General features: G+C 37.1%; 1 protein-coding gene across 1 annotated transcript in view; it reads left to right on the top strand.

Moving 5' to 3' along the window:
• The first annotated feature begins 270 nt into the window (after nucleotides 1-270).
• The window catches only part of slc1a7.L (solute carrier family 1 (glutamate transporter), member 7 L homeolog), a 41,837-nt gene continuing 14,127 nt past the window's right edge, over nucleotides 271-27,980 (top strand). The window contains exons 1-8 of the mRNA XM_018258445.2: nucleotides 271-721; nucleotides 4,304-4,383; nucleotides 13,431-13,646; nucleotides 21,913-21,955; nucleotides 23,749-23,971; nucleotides 24,292-24,391; nucleotides 25,346-25,579; nucleotides 27,492-27,686. Of these exons, the coding sequence (XP_018113934.1) occupies nucleotides 581-721; nucleotides 4,304-4,383; nucleotides 13,431-13,646; nucleotides 21,913-21,955; nucleotides 23,749-23,971; nucleotides 24,292-24,391; nucleotides 25,346-25,579; nucleotides 27,492-27,686 (1,232 nt within the window). The 5' untranslated portion in view covers nucleotides 271-580. The remainder of the gene's footprint in view (nucleotides 722-4,303; nucleotides 4,384-13,430; nucleotides 13,647-21,912; nucleotides 21,956-23,748; nucleotides 23,972-24,291; nucleotides 24,392-25,345; nucleotides 25,580-27,491; nucleotides 27,687-27,980) is intronic.

The raw sequence follows: 27,980 nt of genomic DNA, 5'->3' as shown, positions 1-27,980 counted from the left end.
ACTCTGTATTTACAACCTGGGTTTGTGTATAGAATACATACTGTATGTGTAACCCTCTTCTGTGTGTAAAGAATACATACAGCATGAACCTCCGTCATGTCTTTATATAGTATGCTGTCTGCTTAGTGAATAAAATATATACTGTATGCGAAGTGTACACAGAAAAACAAATATGCTTCTATCTTCCTAGTCCTGACAAATGTAAGATTGCACTGGGCAGTCACACTGCAGCTTGCTGTATTCAAAAACTTCTTTTTTTTTACTGCTACTGCTAACTCAACTGCACTTTTTGTCTAGAAAAGAAGAATCCCAATATCTTATCATTTACTTGAGTATATTCATATTCTTTTCAAATTATCCCGAGCTCCCTAATCTCCTCTCTGGCTTCTAATGATGAAGCCAGTAATAGGATTTGGGTATTAATTTGGGGCCATAAAGCCAGCTGCATGTTGCGTGGCTAGTGGGTGAGGGGTGACCTTGTAGTGTGGCCAGCCTCTGCTGGCTTTGATCTGATCTTTAGAGAACGTGAGTTGGCTTGTCGCAGAGCAGCGTGGTCCCTCTTCTGGACTTTTAGGGCACAATGGCAGGGGCTGTGGATGCGGTACTGGCCAGAGTGAAGGATGTGTGCAAACGGAATGGACTGCTCATCCTCTCAGTTTTATCCGTCATAGTGGGATGTCTGCTTGGATTCTTCCTCAGGACTAGACAACTAACAGAACAGGTAGGTGAAACAGCTGGGCACTATTCTCGGGCAAAGTTGCTAATAAAATATGCAATTTAACCTAAACACAAATGGGTTTGCAGAATACTTGGTTCTTGTTACCCGCATTCAACGTGACAGCCTAGAATACTGAAGGGCCATGCTTCCTCCATTTGGTGAAGGCAATACAAGGAATGTTGTTTTCATTAAATACAATTACATTAAGGCAAACAGGTAGTTTGACTTCTGTCAGTTTGTATTTCTTGCAAACGTATCGAAAATAATTCCAGCTGTGCCCAGTAGCAATAATTACAGCTATCATGAAAGCTACAGATTTAATTTATTTTAAAGGAAAATTGTTTTGGTTTTTTTTTACAAAAAAGGTATTCCCTTTTCCGATGTATTGACAGTTACGTTTTTCTTAATAATAGGGAAACTGCAGGAGAAAAAAGATTGTACATTTATCTGGATTAGGGAAGGGTACACATCCACTCCAGTGCCAGTGTATTCAGTCCTTACTTTTGTGCTGTTTACTATATTTATGTTCTTAATCTCTTCTGTCAGGTGTTACATATATTCTGTGGAACCATATAAATGGATTAACAGTTTATACTATTTCCTAAAGCAAGGATCAGCAGACTGTAACCCTACAGTCCTCAATGAACCACAGATCTCAGAATCACTCAGCAACTGAAGAAGATCACTGAAATAGATGTGTTATTGTCTAATGTAATTTATATTTGTTAAATATGCTAGACCAATGGATCGGAAACTGTGGGGCTACTCTCTTTAGGGAAAGTCAATGTAGTTGAAGGGGGGCCAAGAATGAGAGAAATGTGGGAATGGGCTGCTTATTTACTGTTATATCTTGATGATATTCTGAATTACACAGGGTGACTTGAAATGTATGGCAACCTCTGCCCTAGATAAATGGATATCTATTGTCAGAGGCAGATTAAGGCCACTAAGATCCAAAGATGTTCTCACGGCCCCATGACTTTCTCTGGTTGTAGTTTCTGTGCAACATTGACTTATTCCTATGATTTGTTTGCCACAAGGTGCAAGCTGAACAAGATTCTGCCAATGTGTGTCACTGTAGCATGTTGTATAAAAAATCTAAAATTAGCACATCAGTTGGCATATACCCCTTCACCTTAGCGATTTGTGCAGGGCCAGGAACATTTTACGGTACTGGTCAGCTCACTGCAAAGATCTAATTTTTGGGTCCCTGCAGCCAGACAGGACTGCCTTGATGAACTTGAATATAATGAGGCAAGTAAAAAAGAAACAACAAAGAGATCTCCTAATATGATTAGTACTGAAAAACAAACCTCACAGCCCACCTCTACATGGGGCCCAATAGGAAAAAACTCCTCCACTAAGGGTTGTTCTAATAAAAAGTTCAAGTTCAATAATATAACTCAATATGTATATGTTGTAGAACTCCTGCTACTTAAAATGAGTCCCATTTCTGGGGAATGAAATGTCTCATGGTGGGCCCTCTGCCCTGGTGGTAGAAATGTTTCTTTTAGCCATTTATTAAAATTATCACGTATAGAGCTTTGCTATGACAACATCTACACAGTTTAGAAAGTGATTAGCTGCAACACGGGACACTAGTTAGAATTACCTTTTTTATTCCCTGGATGATGGGCCATTGCTATCCAAAAAGCCTGCTTACATTGTGTAACTGCCTTTAGGTCATCTCTGTACCCCCAGGGGGAAATTACATTAATCACAGATGTGCAACAAGGCATTCTCAATCTGTAGGCCACCAACTGCTGTTGAACTTTAACTCTCAAATCCACCTGACTGCCTGCAGTTCAGCAGGATCTGGTGGATACTTGGCCCCTCACTGGTGGGGTTCCTAGTCAAATGTTTTTTCTGTTCCTATAAAATAACTGTGCTTGTACTTTTTAAACCATGTTTCTATTTACTGCTGTATTCTTGCATTCCAGTAGCTTTAATAGTGCCTAAAATGGGATGAACATTGAATATCTGATGGGTGCTTACATTATTTGTGGCTTATGTAGTAATATAGGGAGGCCACGTGAAAGTCTGTGCTAGAGAATATCTCAAATGCAGATTATTTCTAGTGCATTACATAGATTAAACATGATGGCTACTGTATTTGCTGCTGGGGGTTGTGTATCATTAGAGTAATTTACTATGCCATTATAGCAACATTCAGCTTTCCAAGAAGAAAATATTTGAGTAATATTTGTTGTAAAGTGTGAACATAGCATCTAGTAGAAGTAAATCTAAAGCAACTGGACTTGCTGAGTATTCAGAGAAATGTCACTACTGATCCCAGCAGCTTCTTCAATTCAAATGACTGGTACGGGAAATCCTCGGCATATAAACTCTTCCACAATGATGCAGTGTAACTATCTAGAGAGGAAACAACCGAAGCTCACAAAGATTGTGAATGCTGTGTAGTTACTGTAAAAGAATGACCAACGTGTCTTGTAACTCAAAGAGACAGGTGTTACTTGTGAGAGTTGCATGAATGGAGGTGTGAAGGTAAAGATGTTAGAACAGCAGTATGTAGCAGACAGGTGAAGTCGAAGGCCCCCTCCTCTTTTTTGAGATGGTTTCTCTACCTTAAAGGAATAGTTCAGTGTGAAAATAAAAACTGGGTAAATAGATAGGCTGTGCAAAATAAAAAATGTTTCTAATATAGTTAGTTAGCCAAAAATGTAATATATAAAGGCTGGAGTGAACAGATGTCTAATAAAACAGCCAGAATCCAACTTCCTGCTTTTCTGCTCTATAACTCTGAGTTAGTCAGCGACTTGAAGGGGGGCCACATGGTACATTTCTGTTCAGTGAGTTTGTAATTGATCCTCAGCATTCAGCTCAGATTCAAAAGCAACAGATATGACCCATGTGGCCCCCCCTCAAGTCTCTGATTGGTTACTGCCTGGTAACCAGGGTAACCAGTCTGTGTAAACCAAGAGAGCTGAAAAGCAGGTTCTGACTGACTTGTTATACATCAAATCACTCCAGCCTTTATACATTGCATTTTTGGCTAACTAACTATATTAGAAACATTTTTTATTTTGCACAGGCTATCTATTTAGCCAGTTTTTATTTTTACACTGAACAATTCCTTTAACATGAATATCTTATTTTACACCTCGTTTAAACTAGCTGTCTTCTCTGTCCAAAATGTGAACATTGCTATCTTCAACTTGTAGTCACATGAATATAGATTCTGTTACATATGTAACAGATTTTACAGATATGTACAGATTTTAGCTTCATATCAAACAAACGATTTGCCAACCTGCAACTAACCATTTCAATTATATACAGTAGTAAAATAACAAATCAAACGATGTTCTGGCCATGCCAAATACTAGTGACAGTCACCCATTAATGTTGTCAGAGAGGTAATAAATGCAGAAATATTATCATTAGCCAACAGAAATCTTCTAACCTGTCCAACTAAAGGACCGATCACCATGGCATGAAAAATGTCAGCACAATCCACACACGGTCTGAAAATCGCGCAAAACTAATTTTCATTCGACTTTATCTTTGCGTTTATAGCCATCTTAATTCTCATAGCATAAACTGTGTCTCTTCTCTGTTTTGTAGGAGATTAGCTACTTCCAGTTTCCTGGAGAACTCCTTATGCGGATGCTGAAAATGTTGATCCTTCCTCTTGTGGTGTCAAGGTAAAAATGTATTCAGTATTCCATTATTCAATATGACTGCAGTCATGTCTTTTCATTACCCATAATTCAATACCTTCCAACTTTTATTTTGGATCCACAGTGAGTGATTCTCAGTTTGTAAAATATATGCAGACCCCCTTCCCATCTGTGAGGTCTGCTTCCTTTATAGTTAAGCCATTGACCTGAACCATAGCTAGTAGGATCAGGGCCACTTTAGGGTACTGGTGTGGTCAAATGCAAAGAAAGCAACAAATAGGTTGCAATGTTTGCTAATTACTAAAAACTAAACAAGCAGAACCACACAACCCCCTTTTCATGGGACCCAATAAGAGAAGAACATCCCCACTAGAGGTTGTTCCCAGTGGTGCAACTATAGAGGAAGCAGACCAGTCGCAGGGGGCCCGGGGAACAGGGGGGCCGGACTGTGGGGTCTGCTTCCTCTAAAGCTAATCCTATCCAGTCGCTCTCTTACCTGTAAGGAAGGGGATGCAAGTCAGGGCGGGACTTAGGCGGAGTCGGTGGGGTGTGGGCAGAGTTGGGTTATAGAAGGGGTGGAGTTTGGGTTTTGGGCAGGGCGAGAAGTGGGCAGGAGGATGGGGATCGGTGCGAGATTTTTTTTGCAGGGGGGCCCGGCACACTCTAGTTACGCCACTGGTTGTTCCACTAAAATAAATGAATATGGTTATGTAGAGCTCCTGCTGCCTAAAATTATCTCAATTTCTAGGGAATGGGTTAGTCAATGGTAAAAGCAGAGGAAATATGTAGTGGTGGGTCCTGCCAATTTATTAAATCCACCATGTGTAGGACTTTGCTGTGACAACATCTACACAGATACTTTAAATATGTGACATAAGTAATTGCCCTAAAATGATTTGTGTCATTAACCAATCTTCAGTGTCTTCTCTTTTTGTGAAAACTTTTCCTTTTGAATTTTCTGCCTAACTGTCAACAATAGGTTATAGTAATTCAGAGGTACCCAATGCTGTTAAGTGAAAGTCAATTTAATTGCTTTATTGATTAGCTTGAAAACACACATTTTTGTAAATGTCAGACCTGTCAACTGCTCTGGATTTCCTTGGAGTTTTGGACCCCATCGTGCCACTCGAAGGCAGTGTTTAATGAGTTAGAAGTGCTCATGCACAGTGAACATTCAGTGATGCAGAAGGACATACTGATGTCATAGGAGACTCCCAATAGGCCATGCAGATTTTTTTTTTTTTTGCAGCTCCCATCCAGTGGGATCTTGTAAGCTGACATCTTTAAAATGCAAGGTTAAACATTAAAAAATATATTTTTTAAAATATTTGCACATTGGGAAAAACAACATTTGGGGGGAGGGGGGAATTCATACAGAACATAAAACCACCTTTAGTACATCTGCCTCTATTTTTCACATTATTTTCTTCCTATACCATATTACTATATATGATCCACAGTAATCCACAGTGCTTTCATCTGTTAATATATTTAAGATAAGGAATTTCAGTTGGTTATGCAACCTACTGTAGAATTCGGTCATTGTTAAGCAGTATTAGTTTGGTTGCCAACTGGCGAGTATTTTAAACGGCCTAGTCAGTAAAAACAATGCTGATGTTATTCATAGGGAAAAAGTAGCAGATATAAGAAGACCTGCATTTTTCTACAAGTTTATCATATTAGTGCCACTGGATGAAATGGTTAATATTCCAGGATCCTGCTAGTTTCTGCCTTATGCACCTGGGAAAGCTCCAGGAAGTGTATAAAAATACCACAGACTTTTTCCAGTGCATTTTTCTAATGCACATTAAGCAATAAAATTCAAAATGAATGTCAGTATCTGGGGCGACATATCCATGAATCACCAGCTTCAGAAGTGCAGAGTATTGGAAACTTTTATACACTAGGGATCCAATCCTGAATGAAATACAAATGTATTGTTTTAATGAATGCAGAAAGTGTATCCCAACACATTTTGGTTTTTTCAAAGTATTGATGTTGCTTTGCTGACAGCAAATATAAAACATGGAAAACCATATGGAATGTTTTGCTCATGGAAGATTTTATTTCTAAATATATTTTTAATGTTTAAAGGAGAACTAAAGCTTAACTAAAGATGTAGGCAGTGTCGGACTGGGATGCCAGGGGCCAACCAAAAAACCTTAGACCATGGGCACACCAGAAAACCTTAGGCCACTTTCAAACTATTATTCCTCCTCTCCTCGCTCAAACTCTTTATTCTACTAGTCTTTTATATCTACTTACTATATTCTTCCATTATTAAGCATTTTCCCCCATAAAGAAATAGGGAATGGTCATGAAATAGGCTAAATGTTTAGAAGCAAGAGGCCCACTGACACCTGGGCCCACCGGGAGTTTTCCTGGTATTCTGGTGGGCCAGTCCGACACTGGATGTTGGGCTGAAATGTACATTATGGGCTTCTATACCAGCCCATCCAAGGCAATCTCAGCCCTTTAGCAGTAAGATCTGTGCCTCACTAGATGCCCCAGTAGTTCCCCATCTTCTTTTCTGCTCATTCAATGCACATGCCCTGTGCTGCTGTCACTACTGAATATGTACAGTATATTATATAAATGTCACATTATAAGGCTGACTAGTAAATAATTCAGCTTATTGGTGCATTGGTGCATGGCAGCTCAGAAACCAACACAATCATCATCAGAATTTAAAGGTGTTGTTCACCTTTGAGTTAATGTTTATTATGATGTAGAGAGTTATAATCTGAGACAATTTGCAATTGGTTTTAATTTCTTATTGTTTTTTGAGTTATTTAGCTTTTTATTCAGCAGCTCTGTCTCCAGTTTGCAATGTCAGCAATCTGGTGGCTAGGGTCAAAATTGTTACCCTAGCAACCATGCATTGATTTAAATAAGATACTGAAACATGATTACGACCTAAATAGAAAGATGAGTCATAAAAAAAGTATCAATAACAATACATTTGTAGCTTTGCAGAGCATTTGTTTTTAGATGGGGTCAGTGACCCCCATTTAAAAGCTGGAAAGATTCAGAAGAAGGAAAATGATTTAAAAACTATAGAAAAATAAATAATGAAGAATAATTGAAAAGTTGGTTAGAATTGGTCATTCTAAAACATACTAATATTAACTGAAAAGTGAACCACCCCTTCAATAATCAGCTCTGTAGCATCATCTTATATGACAAGTGAACCTCATTTTCTGCTTAATGATTTGTGACAAACCCTAATCTTAGCGTCTCAAAAGCTGCTCAAAGCACATTGAGCATGTGCATGTCGCAGAAACTTCTAACATAATCCAAGATGGCAAACTTCTGTGACAAATATGAAGGCTTGGATCATTACTATTATAGAGATGCTGAACCTTTAGGCAGGTTCAATAAGTTCAGTATAAAAAATATGGCATTTTTAAGCATATTCATTCTTACATACCTGTTACCAGACTTGGATACCTTGATCACAGGAGACAGATTAATTACAATTCCAGAAAGTAAACATTTAATAATAATAGTTATGATTAATTTGATCATTTAAAATCATACAATATTTCCTTATAATCATGCAATAGGACCACTCTTCTTGTTTCTCTTTCTACTTTTCTTGTACTTACATATCAGTGCAATGAGTTGCAGAAGCTTTAGACCATAATGTTTCTACAAAAAAAAACAAGGTTCTAGAAAATAACAGTTGGAAATATTTTGCAGAATTGTGACCATATGGGCTCGTTCCGATTGGCATCTGCAGTACTGAACTGTCTAGCGTTAAATAGAAATATTGTTGAAGTTAATTTAAGTAAAAACCCACGGTCAGAAAATGTAGAATTAATGTGAATATTCTTCATCTGTCAGAGTATGTGTAGATGTCCCCACATGTGTTGCAGATTGTGGTGCTAAAAATGGAATTTCCTTCCTGCAGCTAACATTTCAGTTCTGTCCTTAAACTCAGTTGCAGGTTAATATCTTCATAACGGCAGAGCCTGGAGTATCAAACAAATCATCTAAAGTATCAGTATCACACATTTTCTGTGGAACTTTCAAAATCAGGTTCAGGCATTTTTTTTTTGGGTAGATGCCATTACTTTACCCATTTGTTTTGCCAGTCATAAAAACTTTCAAATGTTCCAAAACTAGAAGAAAGACAAAAAAAAAAAAAAACTACTTTGTGGTCTGTGTGCCACAGAGTGGATTTGTTGATGAATCATTACATTTTTCAGTTCTAATGGAAGACAGTCACATCACAACTGGCAAGTGCTCACTGCTCCTCTCTATTGCTGTGGAATCCCAGCTAAACCTGGGTAGTTGAAGGATCCCAGTTTTTATATTAATAAGTCATCCATGTAGAAGAGCAATAATTTTTAAATGTTATAACTTGCAAATGACATGGAGCCAGCTAAGTTTAATTCAAGGACTGCGGATGTACATAACTGTAGGCAGACTTTCTTAATTAGAGCTTCCAAGTATGTAATATAGTTTTGGCCCTGGATCTTATTTAAAAGCAGGATTGGTCTTTCATTCTAGCTTCAAGAGCCCAACACTAGTATTGAACAACAAGTGGAAATTCTAATTGTGCTTAATTGTATGTGCCAAACTATACTGGCATTAATTTACCAATGACATGGTGGTGCAAGCATCTTGCTACTGAATACAATGCAAGGAAGGGATGCAAGTAGATGTCGTTGGGTATCCAAGGGTATCGCTTACATGGTTGGTACTATTGCTCTCACTTGGGTGCCATTTAACATCTGGATCAAAACTTTGTGCTTTTAGCTTTGGGGAAAAGGATTTGCACCAGACATTATGCAGGTATTCTGAAATAATTTATATTTGCAGGAAAAAAATATTGGCATGTCCTTTTTTTGCAGAATCCACCAATTAGTAAAGATACCTGTAGTGTGGAAAAGCTTATAGAGAGAATATCAGAATGAAACAATGAAAAATGTGTGTGTATATTTGTTTAAATGTCTTGTATTTTGCAGCTGCCCAGTGTAAAATATATGACTCCCTTTGCTCAGTGAACCCAAAGTGCTAAGTTTTTTTTATTCAAACCTTAACTTTCAATTGGTATGTGAATATACACTAATGTCCTGCTCACCCAGCCACAGGCCTGAATAACATGTAGGATAAGTATGCACTGAAACATGCAAGCATTGATATGCAAGGTGAATTTGAGCAAGCAAGAGTTCAGGGCAAGGCGAAAGTCCACAAGGCACACAAGTGGTAACAACATGCTGAAAGTCAAAGTACAAGCAAGGGTCAAAACAGGTAGATATCAAGGCACAGGATGGTAAGGGGCACATTTACCTAAGGTCGAATATCGAGAGTTAATTAACCCTCAATATTTGACCATCGAAGTAAAATCCTTCGACTTCGAATATCGAAGTCAAAAGATTTTGCGCTATTCCTACGATCGAATGATCGAAGGAATAATCGTTCGATCAAACGATTAAATCCTTAGAATCGAACGATTCGAAGGATATTCCTTAGATCAGGAAATTGTTAGGAAGCCTATGGGGACCTTCCCCATAGGCTAACATTGGCCTTGGTAGGTTTTAGGTGGCGAACTAGGGGGTCGAAGAAATTTTTAAAGAAACGGTACTTCGACTATCGAATGGTCGAATAGTCGAGCGATTTTTAGTTCGAATTGTTCGATTCGAAGTCGAAGGTCGTAGTCGAAGGTCGAAGTAGCCCATTCGATTGTCGAAGTAGCCATATTCGACCATTCTAAATTCAAACTATTTTTCCTCTATTCCTTCACTCGAACTAAGTAAATGGGCCCCTTAGTGTGTACATGTATTAGGTACTGAGGGCAGAAATGTACAGGTTATGGTACCTTACAAAGTGGTATAGTTATTGGTGTCAGCAGGCCTTTTATATTTCAGTTTTGGTTCAATGTGCACATACTTATACTTGTTGTCTAGTGTGTGCCTAGTGTGAAATAGTACTCAGCTCTCTGGTGCAATAGCACTTACATCAATGAGCGAGACCCCTTGCATGAACCCATGTCACTGTGTAGATAGAGAAAAAAAATGTTAGGCTGGAAAATGACAAATAAAGATAATAGCTGAAAATGTAGTGATGTGCATGCAGAAAAATTAGTGTGAATGGTACATATGAACTAAAAGGTCTGTGTTGTGGGGACTGGTTAAATGTAATGAATGCAGATTAGATAACAGCCTTTGTAACTGGCAGTTTGTATCTGCAAAATGCAAATCTGTATTTGGGTGTATTTGGGTGTACAGGAAGATGGTTCAACTCACTGTATTAATCATACATTTCCCTCTTTAAAAATTAGGCCACTCTTTCAGTATGTAGTACTGTAGTTCACTAAAGTATGTGCCACAAAATTAGTAACCAGAAAGATCACTTCAGTCTTGTAAATATTCCTTTTCAGAGGGAACAGCTAAGTTCTAGAATGCTCTGCCAGAGAAGGTTGGGGTGGCAGATACCCAACTGTCTTCAAAAATTGCTTAGATATATTTTTTGCAAAAGGAAAATCCCAGGGCCTAAAAAAAGTTAAACAGCTAATAAATTGTTCTCTGGCAGGATTTTTCCTCTTTTACAGCAAAACAGACATGAGCTCCAGAATTATTTTTCAAATGTTCCTCAGTATCAGCAGTGGCAAGGTACAGTGAAGGCTAACAGAAGATATATAAATATGCAAGAAATGGAAGAAAGGGTTTAAAGTAAACATATTAACATGTTTTTTCCCCATATAAAAACAGCAAATCACATTTAATTAGCAGAAAGCAGCCCACTCTGTCACACAGAATAATTATGAAAATAGTGAATAATAATAGTGTGTGAGCATGTACATATCATGCAAAGTTACTTTATCTTTGATTTGGGGGTTAGATTGAATGCACAAGGGTTCAGTTCACAAATGTATTGTAGGAGTAGCTCAGAGTTTAACAAGTGGAAACAGTAAAGCATGAGAAGGTTTTGCATGGGGTGCTTTGTGTTTCGTGCAATGCCCAAGACTGTAATGAAGACTTTTTAAAGGAATTCTGTCATGATTTTTATAGTATCGTTTTCAAGTTTTTCTCAAGAAATTACACTGTCTACGTAGCAAGTAATTCATTTTACCAATTAAAATTTTTATTAGAAGATATTTTTTTCAGGTTGTGATGATGGTGTGTTGGCAGCAATCTCAGATCATTTTGCCTGATCATGTACTTTCAGAAAAAGCCAGTGTTACTCTATGGAACTGCTTTCAGATAAGCTATTGTTTCTCCTAATCAATGTAACTGAAGGAGTGGAGACTTGGATTTTTACTACTGCTGTTCTCATATCTACTATCTGTTCTCATATCTACCACGTGATGGTTATTGGGAGCGTTTTTAGTAGTGCAGGTGTCAGGGAGATACTACCTGGTTAGCTTCCTATTGTTCTGTTGATCGGCTGCTGAGGGTGGGAAATGGAGGGGAGTCGTATAACTTGCAGTAGAGTAGTAACGAGTTTATTTAGAGCACACATGACTGGGGGCACCTGGGAAACTAACATGTCTAGCCCCATGTCAGATTTCAAAATTAAATTTAAACAAATGTTTGCTCTTTTGAAAAAACAGATTTTGCAGAATAGTGCTGGAGATGCATTAAAAAGAGAAAAAAAACACAATATGTTTTCCCATGACAGAATCCCTTTCAAAATGGAAAGCAAACATTGTACTCACGCTGGTAAGGCCATCATATGAAAATGTTTTGCTAATTCTGGGGATAAATTGTGGATTTGGGTTAGACTTCACTGTCACTCTAACTCAGACCTGTGCTTTCTGATGGCATCATGCATTCACTCATTATCTTCTTCACTAGTGGAATTCCAGTTTTGTTTTCCCTCCTTGATCACCGATACAAACATGCCTTTTGCTTATTGAAATGCAGGATGTTTGAGTTGAGTTTTGTAGTCTGTTTATATTCTTGTAACATCCTGCCTGGAGTCAAACCAGTGACATGGTGTTTCTATGCTGTCTGCATTACAGCTACTCTATGTTAACAGACTGCTAAGGTCCTGATTCATTGTTATTGCTATTCCTGTAATTGCAAGTAGGTATGGCTTGTTTCAGCAGTTGCTAATCTGGCCATAGGTGATCAATGTAAGCCATACATTTGCTACTGCTTCTTGTCAGCTTGATTTAAAATATAAGCACAGCAGTACAGTACTTAAAAAGAGAAAGCTGCAGAAATGATTGCTATAATAGTTTGATCAGAGGTGGAATGTAAAATCTATTAGTGGTCTATTCAGTGACACATTAGTGATTAGTGATTTAAAGTAACTTTTTTTATATGTAATAGTGCGCATGGAAAATCATCATGTACAGAAGAGCATTAATACTTTTGTTATATTGTTGTTATTAAAACATGGTTTGCTTTCTTTTTATGGTTCAAATGTCTCATAGATCTGTAAATGCTTCATCTGGGCATTTATGTATTCACAGACTGTATAAATGATTTTGTGGACTATAATTATTCTACACTTTATCATATAGTTCTCAGTCTTGTTAATGTGTTAATACTTCTTACAGTCTTCCAATAGAGATGAGCGGGATATTCCTTTAACCTGATACAGTGTGTGAGGCCTAGCCCATATGGCTTATTCACCCATTCTTGGCTGCAGCTGAAGTGCATTTCAGAAGCTTTTTATCCAGCAAACCTTTGTAGTGTGAGAGGAAGGATGTAAACTTTCAGCATCCTTTTTTGTTGAGGACATGATGCCAACATCTTAAAAATATGGTGATATTCATGGTACTCTAAAAAGCGGTGTTCAATTGTACAGGGTTCAAGAGGGACAACATTTCTGATGGGAGCCCTGCCAGTCAATATTATATACTGTACAACAGTGCTCATTAGTATATGAAATAGGGGACGATTTATCAACAACAATTATATATATGTTTGTGCACCTTTGTATACAGATATGATGTTTTTAATTGAGTTATGGTACCTTTCACACAGGTGTTTATGAGCGATATCATTATTTACGTTCTATTCATTGTTCACTGCTATGGGCCTAACCACCCATTAAGCATCTCTTTCCATAGCCTTCTGACTAGAACGTATATTAAACTTTTGTCTCCCTAGTTTGATGTCGGGACTGGCTGCACTTGATGCCAAAACTTCCAGTCGTTTGGGAATTTTTACCATCGCCTACTACTTATGGACAACATTTGTAGCTGTCATAGTAGGAATCATCATGGTTTCCATCATCCATCCTGGAGGTGCGGCTCAGAAGGAAAATACAGAGCAGAGCGGGAAGCCAGTCATGAGTTCAGCAGATGCCCTTCTGGATTTAATCAGGTAACTGGGCAGCAATGACAGATGCAGTTTTCTCATTATAAATGCATCAAAAGTAAAAAAAAAAAAACTTCCAAACTTTCTATAATGGCCAGGGTAACCCCTTTTCTTTACCCTGGCTACTCACTTAGAGCCTAGAACAGGGGTGTCCGAACTTTTTTTTGGTGAGGTGAAAATGTGTGGGAGCCGACCATTCAGCCTGACATTCTTTGAACTATTAACATCATTTAACTCATTTAAACAAGGAATAGCATAGCCATAGCATTAACTTATGGGCACATTAGTGAGATGATCTGCCTAGAAGTATGCAAGAGCAGCGTGTCACTATGTGCCAGTACAGTAAACTAAAGAAGTATGTGAGAGCGGGGCATCACTACGTTCCAGTATGTGTCTATTGCCAACACCTTCAGCACACAGGAAGCAGTATAGACCAAGTGACAGATCATTTCACTAATGTGTCCAAATATTACTGCTATAGCTACGTGATTCCTGATCGAACTATGCTGGCGGGCCGCATTATTATTAATTTCATGATGGAGGCTGAGGGCTGGTATAAATTTGAAAACAGGCCGCAATTGGCCCCCGGACCTGACTTTGGACGAGCCTGGCCTAGAATATTAATGAATTTTCCTTCCTTATCATAGCACCTATTCGTTTAAACTGTTTGGATTAAAGAAGCTCTTAATGGCAAAGTGAAGCCCTATTATAATGTAATATCTGAACTAATAGATAATTGCATGGATCTAAAATACATGTTCAATCACAGATCAGCACCAATGAAATTAAATGCAAATCTCTAAAGTAATGACTTTCTGCTTCCTGCTGTCTCAACGTGCCACACTACTTTGTAACAGCTAGTGAAATAGCTCTTTGTGACACTCACAACTATATATGCAAGGATATTGAACTGCACATTATTGTGTCCTTGCATGCTGCATGCTCTGCTCTAGGCAAATACAAGAGTCCTCTGCACTCAACCCATTATCAATATTTTTAAGACATAGACATTTTGTGCATACTGCTACTGAAAAATGCCTTACCCTTTAAACAAAATAGGGATTGTTTGTCCATATATTGCAATATATTTAAGCTGGCCAACTACGTCAAAGTCATCCCATATCTGGCCAGTCCTATGCTCAATTTTCGTCTGATTCATTAAGAATTCTATTGCTTCATTATACATTTTACAAAGAGACTAAGTTTTACCTGCAACTTACCAGCTGCTTTCAAAGTAAAACTCCCAACGTGGCTGCCCTTTTATTAGACACCAGTGGGATCACCTGACTATAGTTGGGAAGGGTGGGAGCTACAACATGGAGCTGGTCACTGCTCCTATATAACTGTAACAAAGTTGTGCTCACCACTAATTTTTAAAACCATTAGGCGGGGGTCGGGGGGTGCAATGAGGTTGTAACCACAAAATACATATTAGAAAATCATTATATCACTTGGCGGATGACTGGGGAAATTATAAGGTGAAGGACTGACATTATTAAATGCATCAAAACTCCAAGAAATCTTGTATTTACCTGAAAGGGGGAATCTTGAAGATTATGACAGTGGTGAATCTTCTGCAATCTAGCCCACCAGGCACCTTTTTAAACACTTTGTGTCTCTATGGGCTTTACTATTAATTTTTATTAATTAAGACAATACTGTTCTATGTGTGTACTTCTTTTTGCATTCTATTTTAGATTCCACGAGAACCAGAAATGACTGGCAACAGAGAGCAATTGCACAGATTCTCCTAGCATCTCTCAAAATGTGAGGCCAACCTCCCCGTGACCTTGTAAATCTAGTTAGGCCAGAGTGGATTGATTGTTTCTAATACATAACAGAACCTGCTGTCTTTACAAAGCTTATTTTATGTGCCAAATAATTCCATTCAATTAAATAAATGCTATGTATATTGTGGGATGACATTTTTCACATTATGGAGACAAACAGATTTCTAGGGACCCAATTAAAACCCATATTATATGGAAAATGAATTGCTAGTTACATAGTAGTGTAAGGTGCCTTTGATTCTGCGTAAAGTCGGTAAATTAAGACAGTTTAATGGCAAAATATGAAGCATGCAATAAATCCCTTCCAGAGTACTCAGGGACTGAGGTCCCTCACCACTTGGGTGGGCATAAAGATATACTGCAATGCTCAATAAATGGAAACAATTAATTACAGATGTCATATAAGGGACAATTAACTACCATATTGTTTTCCCCTCTAAGAAATGGTTTTGATTTAACTCAAATTGCACTCAGATCAGCAATATTTACTTATTGCCATAAGTAATGGAACATGAGAAATAAGTACTTTACCAGTTTTCTTATTACTTGTTTTTTTTTATATTTGAGAAGGTTAACCCCCTCATCATTACCTTACCTTGGTTTTCTAGAAGTCACGTCTCTCTCTCTCTCCATCACATATTTCCAAGACTACTAACTGGAGAGACAACAGACAGACATTATAACAATGCATTGGATTATCCTCAAAATGCGCCAGTATAATTTCGATGCAGGTCATTGAGATAGAACACAAAATGCTTTAATCCTACTCAAAACCTAATAACAATTAATCTGTACAGTGATCATGTGACCAGTTCTTTTTCTACAGCAATTTGAAACTGACCTAAATGCTGCTAATTATTGCTGCTACGAAATACCAGATGCACTTTACTCTGCTGACTAAGGATATTAACACAAGGGTAACCTAGTTACAAAGTCTGAGACATTCTAGGGGGCATATTTATCAAGGGTCGAATATGATGCGAGGAACCATTGAGACCGTGGCAGGGTTGAAAGCTGGCACCTTGTGCTTTCATTCCCTATTTTTCTCAAAGACGCTAGTCCTGCAATAACAATCTAAAAATATATTAGCCCTTCTGCCATAACGGAGTTATCTAACACTGTAGCTCATATGCTTGGTAACATGGCACTGGTCTAAATATGGCCTTTGAGAACAGTCATGTCCTTGAGTGCATGAGGCTTCTGAAGCAAGCAATTGGAGCAAATTGCTAATTGGAGCAAATTTCCAGGGTATTAACCCACAGAAAATTTTTGTACAGGCCATTCTAAATTGAGATAGCCAGTCAGATGACTAGCAAAATGTCTTCAAGAGAAAAAGAAATACAGCAAGTACAGTTGATTTAACTTACTATAACAGATATGCATTTGCATGGCTTGTCAATCCTGTGAAGAGAAGATGGTTGCAGATAGGCAGGCTGCAGTGTATATGCTGGGTAACATGGCACTATTAAAACTGTGCAGAGTTTACTTTGACTTTGACCAATGGTGAGGGTGAATTACAGACAATCGTCACAATCCAGTAATTGGCCAGAGGACAGAAGAGTTGGCAGACAAAAGCCAAGGTCCAGTAACAGGCTAGAGGTTTTGGCAAAGAAGCAGACAACAGGCAGATGCAGAATCAGGAAAGTAATTTAACTTCAGTCCCAGGAATACACAGAATAAAAGCAAAGGGCAGGAACTGACTAGTTCACTGATAAACATCTTTATGACCAAGCATAAAGGAAAAGGCAGGTTTATATAGACCCTTGATTGAATGACTGTTGCAGATGATTTTAATAAGATTGCAAGTGGGCACTCATTTATCAACACTGTGCATTTGGGTAGTAACCCATAGCAACCAATCGGTTGCCAAGGTTTACTGCCAAATGCAAATTTGCCAGTGTTGAAGAAAAGGCTCAAGTAGAGGCAGTGCATGTTATGAAAATCTTATCAAGATTATTAACAAAACTAAGCCTCATGTGGCTCCACCAGGAATTGTGCTGTTACATTATTATAAGATCCACCTTGCTTCAAGAATAATTTATACTGGCTAGGTAGCACTTATCAGGACCAGTAATTCATTTATTGGTTTAAACTTTGGTTTATTTGGTTTATACTAGCTGATAAACAGATAAACCCATTTCTACTTCTGTCTTTTGTAAAGCTAAACAAGGGTTGGTACCTAATTCAGAAGGATGCAGGAACTGGAACCATGGTACCATAAAGCAGTTTTGTAGGAACTGCATATACAATTTACTGCCCTGCAATCTGCTGCCTTCTGTTTTGGGACTATCACTGTAATTCCCCAACTGACTACCTATCTACATCCAATCTTCCATTAGAAACATGGTGAAACTGCAGTACATTAGCAAATTCTAAAATAATATTGCTACTTAGTGCCTATATTGTTCCACCTAAGTGACAAATGTAGGAAGTACCCAAAACAAAGTGTTTCAGAAGATATGCAGCTTAGTGAATTTTTTTATTTTTTCATTTTAGAACTACCCGGTGGAATCCAGTTTATGGAGCTAGATTGCTAAATTTCTTTCCACACCAGTATCTATAAACAGCAATTCTGAAGGCATATAGCTTTATAATTGATATAAAGGAGTTTTACAAACATTTATATAATACGTAATTGGAATAATGAATGGCTGATGGCAGTTATAGAAATAGTTAAACTATAAGTTGACTTCTCATCATTTAAACTATAGCATTATGGAAAAAGTCCAAGTTGCCGACGCACACCCAGGCCCTCTTGAAAATAAAGTATCCCTGGTGCTCAGTAAAAGGGTTTCGGTGGCCCCACAACTGTACGAAGAAAAGATTCACTGGAACACAGGTACTGCTGGCAGGGTGAAAAACCCTTGCTTTAAATTTATTAATGCGGCATGCAACGTTTCGGGGACAACCCCTTTATCATGCTTGATAAAGGGGTGGTCCCCAAAACGTTGCATGCCGCATTAATAAATTTAAAGCAAGGGTTTTTCACCCTGGCAGCAGTACCTGTGTGCAGGTGAAACTAAAGCATTACCCCTTAGTTGAATTATTAGGTATCCTGTAGTACTTTTAGCCTGGTTAAACTGTTTATCCGTTGACATGGGAAGGAGCCATGGCAAGTCACATGTACAGTCATGGGGATTTGTTTACTTTCTAAAGAGATCACACAAAACTTGAAGTGACAGTTATAAGCAGCAAGTCTTGTTTGAGCACAGATGCATAAAGGATTTAGATGTGGGCTCAATGAGGGTTATGGTAAATACAGAGGTCAGGAATAGGGAAATAGATAATGGCACAAGGGGACACTTGGCAAGCTTTACTACATACAGAATAGACAGTCATTTACTAAAAATGATATCCAAAGCTATCTAGAATTCCCGTCTCTCTAAAATGTTGTACTGTATAGTCCACTTTCTGGCTCAGTGTTCTTAATCACATAGATGTTTAAGAACCCGAATTTAATGTAAATCAGATCTTAAGCCAGAAATAAGAAAAAATATAACTCTCCTTTATGTTTTCATTAAAATAAAAATAAAATATGTGGTCTTTCCAGATGCATGCAAGGCATTGTGAGAAAAATAATTTTGGCTGGAGGAGAGCAGACTTCTGCTACATTGTTTCAAGAGTTAGAACCAGGAATTCAAAAAGGAACAGGCCAATAATGCATTCAATAGCCATTACATTAACAAATAACTTAAAGGAACAGTAACGTCAAAAAATAAAAGTAATTAAAATATAATGCAGCGTTGCCCTGCACTGGTAAAACTGCTGTGTTTGCTTAAGAAACACTACTATTGTTTATATATACTGCTGTGTAGCAATGGGCGCAGCCATTCAAAGAAGAAAAAACTCAGATTACACAGCAGGTAGCAGATAAGATCTGTCTGTCTAATGGTGTTATCTATTATCCATTAGTTAACCTGTGCCATATAGCTGTTTTTCAATTTCCGCCATGGCTACACAGCAGCTTGTTTATATGAACTATAGTAGTGTTTCTGAAGCAAACAGATCAGTTTTACCAGTGCAGGGCAACACTACATGATATTTTCATTACTTTTAAACACTTTCATTTTTTGGTGTTACTGTTCCTTTAATAGTCAATAAAAATGTTTGTTTGTTTAATTAATTATTTAAATAATTAATTAATTGTATAGTAGCTTAGCAAGTGCCAGTAGAGCTGGGTGCAAAGAATGCTGTACTGACCACCTGCCAGACAGTTAAGGACAGGCCTGTCTTTCACTACACTCTGCACCTGTGCCAGACCCGCATGCTTATTGAGTGAGCACTGACTGTGTGATCTTGGGGCCCTTAGTGCTCCACTTGCATTTGGGGTTTTTGTAAATAATCCATAGGGTTTTGTCTCAAATTGTTCCAATTTGTTACTAAACTATACATAAATAAAACAGAGGTCAGTGATGTATATAAAATCTTTCTAGAACAATTGGCAAGCACCAAGAATTAATGCAACATTTTTTTCTTCTGAGACTGACTATATCATGGAGGGCACTTTTCCTCATTTTGTTTTATGGAATGAAATTCTGTTTTCAAAAATAACTACAAAACTGCCATTAATTCTATATCTATCTAGCTTCACTATATTTGTAACACATTCCTGTGTCCTCTATCAGCAAAATATTTTCATTACAACTTGGAGATTTCACTAATCCAATACACCAAATACAAGTATTGTGTGAATGATCTCCCAATCATCTTTTTGTCCTATCTGAGCTATATTAAACAGTCGGATGTACACAAAAAATTGATTAATTTCGAACAGCCTAAAGCAAAAAAAAAAAAAACACACAAAAAAAAACAAAAATGTTCAAGCCTCACAAAATAGCTAAAATGTTAGTGGTAGAATAATTGTGATTTTTAAAGAAAGAAAATGATCTTCAGGTAAAATAATGATCTTCTATAGCAGACCTAGAGCTAGACATAAACCTAACTATTACCCACCTTAGGTTGATCCGATCATTTGGCCCTCCAGCCATTAATTGGATCATAATTGCTACCACTGCAAGCTGTCAGGGAGATTACTACATCAGGGGACCAATGTGGTCCTCGCTCAAGGGGCAAATCAAGCCTGCCAAATTAATATCTGCCTGATTTTCAGCCAGATTTCAGTTGGGCAGGGCCGTCACGGGCCAACAAGCTGCCAACTTGGTTCAGAAGGACAGAGTTGACCACTTTTATTGACCTTTGTGTGGCCACCTTAAGGGGATGATTTATCAACATTCTAATTAGAATCAACATTTTGTGCACTAAAGTTCAAATGTAAAACTTCTAAAAGTTCATGTAGAAGTCAATGGGAGCTGTCTAGGACAAATTTATAGCATGCTTTCAATGCAAGTTTTTAAAATTTTAGAATTTTCCAAATTTAAGATAGCAAAACAGTTTTTATGTATGCCATTAATTTATACTTCATCAAATCAAGCCTATCCACAATTATATATCCTGATCCCTTGTCCTTGGCCAGGTTGTTACCCAACAATGCAAGAAATAAAGTAGACCATAAACAGTATTGAATAAGACAAATCCCCAGATCCAGATGGTCTCTCAAAAATCTATTTTTAAAAAATTCTAGATATTTGACTCATCCTCTACATTTTCTTTTTTAATCATGCAATGCAAGGCTGCTCAGTACTACTTCAGATGAATCAGGCTTCCATAACTCTACTCCCATAAATTGGCAAAGACTATTTAACTGTAAAGCACTGATGGCCTATATCTTTATTAAATGTTGGCATTAAATTACTTGCTAGTATTTTAGATAACTGGGATAAACACTTCCTCCCAAGGCTTATCCATGCAGATAAAACTAGATTTATATCCCATAGGCAATCTGCTGATAGCTTGAGATGTATTTTAACCTTACTGAGCATTTACCTAAGACCCTTCTCTCTCTCTCTCTCTGAGCAAAATGAATGCTTTTACATTTGAGATTTTAGAGAACATACTGACATCTGCTAGAAAATGAATTGCTGACTAATGAATGGGAGGGATGTAATAAAACAGTATCATATCTGCATTTCTGTTTTACTCTCTGTTGCTCCAACAAGATGTGTGTGATTGAGGCAGTTGTTTCAGGTCTTGCACTGACATATAAATGACCTGATAGAGCTACATATGTTGTGTACAAAATTATGAATTGCATGCCAGCACCTAGCCTAGAAATTTGTGCAGATATACATTAAAATAGACAGATAGTGCAACATATCTAATAATAGCTACTGGGACAGACCATCATGAAAGCCCATCATGAAAGCCCACTGCTCACTGATGTGATCACAATGAACCAGCCTCTGTACAGACCCCTTACATACAACTATAAAGCACAACTCAGATCATTGCCGAAAACACTGGCTCAGATTTCTTAACGGATTGATTTATTTTCTAGAAAATAATTAGCATTTCCCAGTGTTGTTTTCTACAGATTGGTTTAAAAGACTGCAACATACTGAAACTCATATTTTTCTTTTCCCTAGGAATATGTTCCCATCAAACCTTGTGGAAGCCACGTTCAAGCAGGTCAGTTATTTGATATATGTAAGAAAAAAATTAAAGATTGGTTTGTATTAGTGCATTGTAGGGCCAGGTGTCTCCCAACATGATCATGCCATTGGCCACCTCTAATTCTATGCAACTTTGTAAAAGACTTACGGTAATTCATTTTATCATTGGAATCCCCAAGTGTTCTGTCTTCATTTGTATTACTAGTGGCCTTTGTAATTTCTCCTATCTCTGTCACTCCTATTAAAAAGCATATACGGTATTTTAAAAGAAATATAGTACCTGCTGAAAAATGACAAGTTTATCTGTTGGCTTTATAGCAGAATTAAATGTGAATAATCCGTATAGTGTGTGGTGTACTGCACTGCCAAGGATTTGTGAGGCAATACAATCTGAAGAGCACAAAAAAACAGCCTTCTGATCCTGTTTGACACTGTGTAATGTTAAAATGTAATTCATTGATGTTATAAGGATTTACAACTGTCAGATTAGAACTATCTCTAAACTAAGGAATAGATGGTTTGTGCGCATGGCAACATTTTTTATTTTTCTGGACTGTGAGTCAATAATATATGCAGTGGTTTCCTTTTATGTGAACAATATACCCTTTAAAGTGAAACCTCAATTTTACATACCTTCATTTTCAGTTTTACACTGTGTTTTTGAGGTCTTTTGTGGTCTGCATTTAGGTTTTACATGTGACTGTCAGCAAGGCTTGCATATGCCCCTCCCATAATTTAACATGGATGCTGCAATGGTTAACCCGTGTCATTAACACATCACATATTGTATTTTAAAGTAAAACATATTCCAGTGCTCATATCCTTTGAGTACTTGAAGAATATGTTGATTTGACACATTTCCCTGATTTTCGATTTTTCCAGATTTTACACTATTTTTTCTGGTCCCCTGAAAAAATGGGAAATGGGGATTATTATATTAAAGGAAGAAAATGTGTATATAGTGTATCTAGCTAATAGTTGCTATAGTACTGTTTAATGTAGCAGAAAACAATAGTATACAACTAATTTCAAACAAAGGGATCTCCTTTGAGGCAGTACATACCGTGAAGAATGATCATGACTTTGAACTTGATAGATGGTTTTTTTTCAGCTACTATGGTATAAATATCCAAATCATTTTACAGAAAACCATGGGTCTAACTATAGAGGAAACAGACCCTGCAACTGCTGAGGGCCAAATAAAACTTTTATAGGCAGCTACAGTATATGGGAAATATTTGTTTAGGGCGGAATGATCTTGCTGTGGGACCCAATAACTAGTCACTAATGAAGGAGAAGGAGCCCATATAATTCAATAAATAGATCCCAAAAGAAACAGCTAATGATACCCTGTAATAACTATACTACTGTAGTTTATATAAATAGTTCCATTAATTCATTTGCTAATGAGCCATCTTACACTCCTGCCTGCCCCTGTCACGCTGCTTTGCATTGTCATTGCAACAAATATGTTCAATATGTAACCCTTTAAGGGCAGTATTACAGAGCATGACTTCTAAACAAGATAATTAAAAATTAGATAAACTGAAAAAATATCTTCTATTTCATAATTTTCCCTCCCTAAATATAGTTGGGTTTGTTTGTTATTGACTTGTTGTTTGTACCTAACACTAATGACAATAATGTACAAATAAAATAATGTTGCAGGCTTTGCTGAGCATTTGCTTTACTACCAAAAAAATAAAAAAAAGTTACAAAAAGATATTGTTGGGTTAAAGCTTAAAGTTAAAGTTTCTTTGTGTAAAGGTTACATTTATCCTTAAAAAAGGCTTTTCTGTTTTTTTGTAGTACCGCACCAAGAATATCCCAGTGTTGAAGCCTGTCAGGGCATTTCCTTCTGAAAGTTTCACACATAGAATTGTTATCTATGGGATTCAGGATGAGAATGGCTCACACATCCAGAACTTTGCACTAGATATCACCCCATCTCCAGATGTTGTCTACAAGTCAGAGCCTGGAACTAGTGAAGGCATGAATGTCCTGGGAATAGTAATTTTCTCTGCCACCATGGGTATGGAAAAATTGTGTAATTTACTTTTAGTTTTAATTGTCTGGAAAGTAGGGTCAGTGAAATAGGCGTTTATTGTTAAACAACAAATATTCTAGCTGTTTTAAGGTTCTTCTTTGTTAAACTAGCTCTTGGGCAACTATTAGCAGTTTCTTTATCTTGTTTGTTTTGTATTTACATAAACATTTTATCATATAGTTGTTGCTATTATTTTCCTACAAAATTTGTAAAACCTGCTTTCAGACAACTCTATTAGTATATTATATTTGCAACCATAACTCCAATATTAACAGTACAACTGTATGCATGTCTGTGTTGTCAAGGTATAATGCTCGGACGAATGGGAACCAGCGGAGTTCCTCTTGTGAGCTTCTGCCAATGCTTAAATGAGTCTGTCATGAAGATTGTTGCTGTTGCAGTTTGGTAAGTTCTACTTCCTCTAATACACTGTCACTTTTGGGGTGGGACAAGTTTAATCAAACTGCTTCCAGAGATTTGCATGACAAGTGCATAAGAGGAGATAGGGAAATAACCATGGAGATATATGCAAAATTGGAAAGGTGGATCACTAAATATATTTAAAGGAGACATATAGGAGAAATGAATAGGATAATTGCCTTCATAATTGTAAACAATAATAAATACTACACGGGGCTTTACTCACGTAATATTTTCTTTTAAAATGACCCCTTTTTTGTAGCCCCCTAAAGATCTACTACTGTCCCTAGCTGTGTTTCAAATCAGTGGTGGGGGTATCCTAACGGTTTTGGAAGGCAAGGTATGCAGTCCACCTGGGTATACCTGGACTCCCTTTGTTTGCCCTGTGTGGCTCTCTGGCACTATTCCTGTGTTCCAAATGTGTGGCTGTGAAAGTGCCATTCTGCTTCAATAAAGCCAGTCCTGCTGAAATTTTATCTTTGTTCTAATTATATTTTGCACTTCAAGAATGTAAACACATAGGGAGTTATTTACTAAACTCCGAATGCAAAAATCCAGCATGTCAGACCTGTTAAGGTGTCATATATATACATATTTTAATGTGCGATGGGTTTCGTGCAATACCCCGAAGTTTTCGGGTGAAAATTCTGAAAAAAATCATGAAATTCGTGAAAATCGGATGAAAAAATCTAGAAAATCTGATTTTTTACCGCAAAGCACATTTTCAGGACACTTTTATAATAAATAAGTGTAAAAAACCCGAGCGGATTTGATCGGAGTTTGTAGCAGAAACTATTGAGGTAAATTCGAACATTGATAAATAAACCCCTTAATCTATTAACACAGAAGAAAAACATAGCTATTGAATTTGCGACAAATATTTCATCAACTTCAATCTTGCACTGTATTTGTAAAGAAACTTAATTTCTTGTTTTACAGGTACTTTCCCTTTGGCATTGTATTCCTTATAGCAGGGAAGATCATAGAGATGGATGACCCAACTGCCATTGGAAAGAAACTTGGATTTTATGCTATTACTGTTCTTTGTGGGCTAGTGGTTCATGGACTCTTCATTCTTCCTATCATGTACCTTTTTATTACAAAGAAGAATCCAATAGTGTTTATCAGAGGGGTGCTTCAGGCTCTGCTCATAGCACTGGCCACATCCTCCAGGTATAGTATTAAACTGAAGACATTTGCTAATACAGGGCTTGTTTACATCTGCAAGTGCAATTGTGCTCCTGTTCATTTCCCTGCAGTGGGTTGAGCATACAACCTCTTTCATGAGAGCTACTTACATCAAAATATGCTCCTTGGACTTCCATATTGTGGTATCTGGTGCTACTCAGCCTTCCTGCCTTCTGTTCCTTCTGCCATGTGTTAACCAGGTGTTAGCTCCAGGGTTCTCTTTGTAACCAGCATCAATAGACGCAGTACATTTGCACCTAAAGAATCGGGCTCTTCACTCACACTCCAAACACGGTCAATGACTCCATATTGGCTTCTACTCAATTGTGTCTTATTTGAGACAAAATGTATGTGCAGTTGTGTTATTTTTGCACCAGGTACAACAAAATTGCATTAGCAACATTGCCACCTTGCTTCCACAATTCTTGGAAAAGAATACTGCATCGTGGGGAAAAAACATAGAGTTTGTGCAAAAATTGTACTTTGCTCAACGTACTTTTAGATGTAAATGAGCCGTATAGTCTTTAAAAAGCTGGAAACTAGCTAACCAGTTTGCATTTCCCCCCAGCTTTTTCTGTGTTTATATCAGGACATAAAAATGCTATATTATCAGTATTTGTGAGTACAAGAATTATTTTTCCTTGTAACAATCACACTGGAGAATATACATTTCCTTTTGTCCATGTTTTGAAGTACTAATTGTGTCAAATAGCTTCAAATTGGGTTTTATTCGTGACTTTATGTTAATAATATATATTAACAATAATATATATTACAGAACAGTATGTAGAACTGCCTTGTACGCTATGCTAGATTTATATTTTTGTGCAGACTATGGGGGTTATATATCAACGTTCATATTTTTTTCTGTGATTCCAAATTTTTTGCACGAAAACTCATGAATAATTTGAATAATGGTTTTAAAACACAAATTTTCGATATTTATTAAGAGAAGAATACATGAAACAATTGGACATGAAATGCTTGCAAGGTCATGTAGAAGTCAATGGGAGCTTAGTCAAAATGTAAACTATTTATTTGTTGTAAATTCACTAAAATAATGAGTAAATCACAAATTTAAGGTATTCAAGTTTTTCCCCACGATTTTATTCATTCAATTTTTAGGTTTGGATTTTTTAATAAATGAGATAAGATTCATATTTTTAAATTAATATATATCAATAAATATACCTCTATGAGACTGTTTGGTATTTTGCTTAGTCTTTACCCTGAGTGATCACTTTTGGCTACTCTCATCTGCTTAGTGATGTCAGACATTTATTTGCATCTACACACCCTCTGTGTGGTTCTTGAAAGACAGAAGGGCATTGGGAAAAATGGCAATAGCCTACTAAATACTTATTATTTGTATTAATTAAAGGGATGATACTAGCAAATGGCAATAACATACTAAATACTTATATTTGTATTAATTAAATGGGAAGATACTAAGAACAGAGATCTTTTTATTGGTAAACTATGTTACTACAAAACAAATAAATTCAGCTGGTACATTTGATAATGTAAATATAAAATAATTCTTCTTACAAGCTTTTGTAATACTCCACTGGGGCAGAGATTGATGGGAATGATAGAAATAGAGGATAATATCAGTATAAATCAGTTTCAGTGATCAGTTTCTATTCCATACCTCTTCTAATAAAATTCCCAACATTTGTCTCCACAATTATAGACGCCTATGATTCATGTTTTTACTTTTTCCCCCTCCCTTTCCGCTGCAGTTTTCTATCCTCCTTATCTTATCTGTGTAAAATGCCCCCTTTTTCTAATCTTCACACCTTATACACTTTTTGTCTCTTCCCTAGCTGTGGTTTTTATTACTGTATCATGCTGTGCCATAATTAAAAGCTGCTATAAATGTGATTTGTGTTACCAGCTCTGCTACTCTGCCTATTACCTTCAAATGTTTGCTAGAGAATAATCACATAGATAGGCGGATTGCCAGGTTTGTGCTTCCTGTGGGAGCCACTATCAATATGGATGGAACTGCCTTGTATGAAGCTGTGGCTGCCATTTTTATTGCCCAGGTGAACAACTATGAGCTGGACTTTGGGCAGATTATCACCATCAGGTAATAGTCAAACATCCTTATTTCTATTTAGCTTACTTACTGCTTACTAAAATGTTTTCTAAAATGAAAGTTATGGGGCCTATTGTAAAAGCAAGTTCTTAATTTGGCCTGTTTGTACCCACAGCACCCAATGAGTTGCCGGACTCAAAGCAAACTCAAATTTCAAAGCAAACATCTGATTGTTTGATTTGGGTTAGCAGAACCTAAGCAAGCTTTACTTTTGTTAGTAGATTCCACTGTTATTGTTCTTGCTTAGGGCAACAGTTTCGGATTTGGACATTTAGACATAAGAAT

The sequence above is a fragment of the Xenopus laevis genome, chromosome 4L (genome assembly GCF_017654675.1).
Source record: "Xenopus laevis strain J_2021 chromosome 4L, Xenopus_laevis_v10.1, whole genome shotgun sequence".
Classification (NCBI taxonomy): domain Eukaryota; kingdom Metazoa; phylum Chordata; class Amphibia; order Anura; family Pipidae; genus Xenopus; species Xenopus laevis.
The sequence above is the reverse complement of the archived record's forward strand: the minus strand, read 5'-3'. Positions and strand labels throughout refer to the sequence as shown.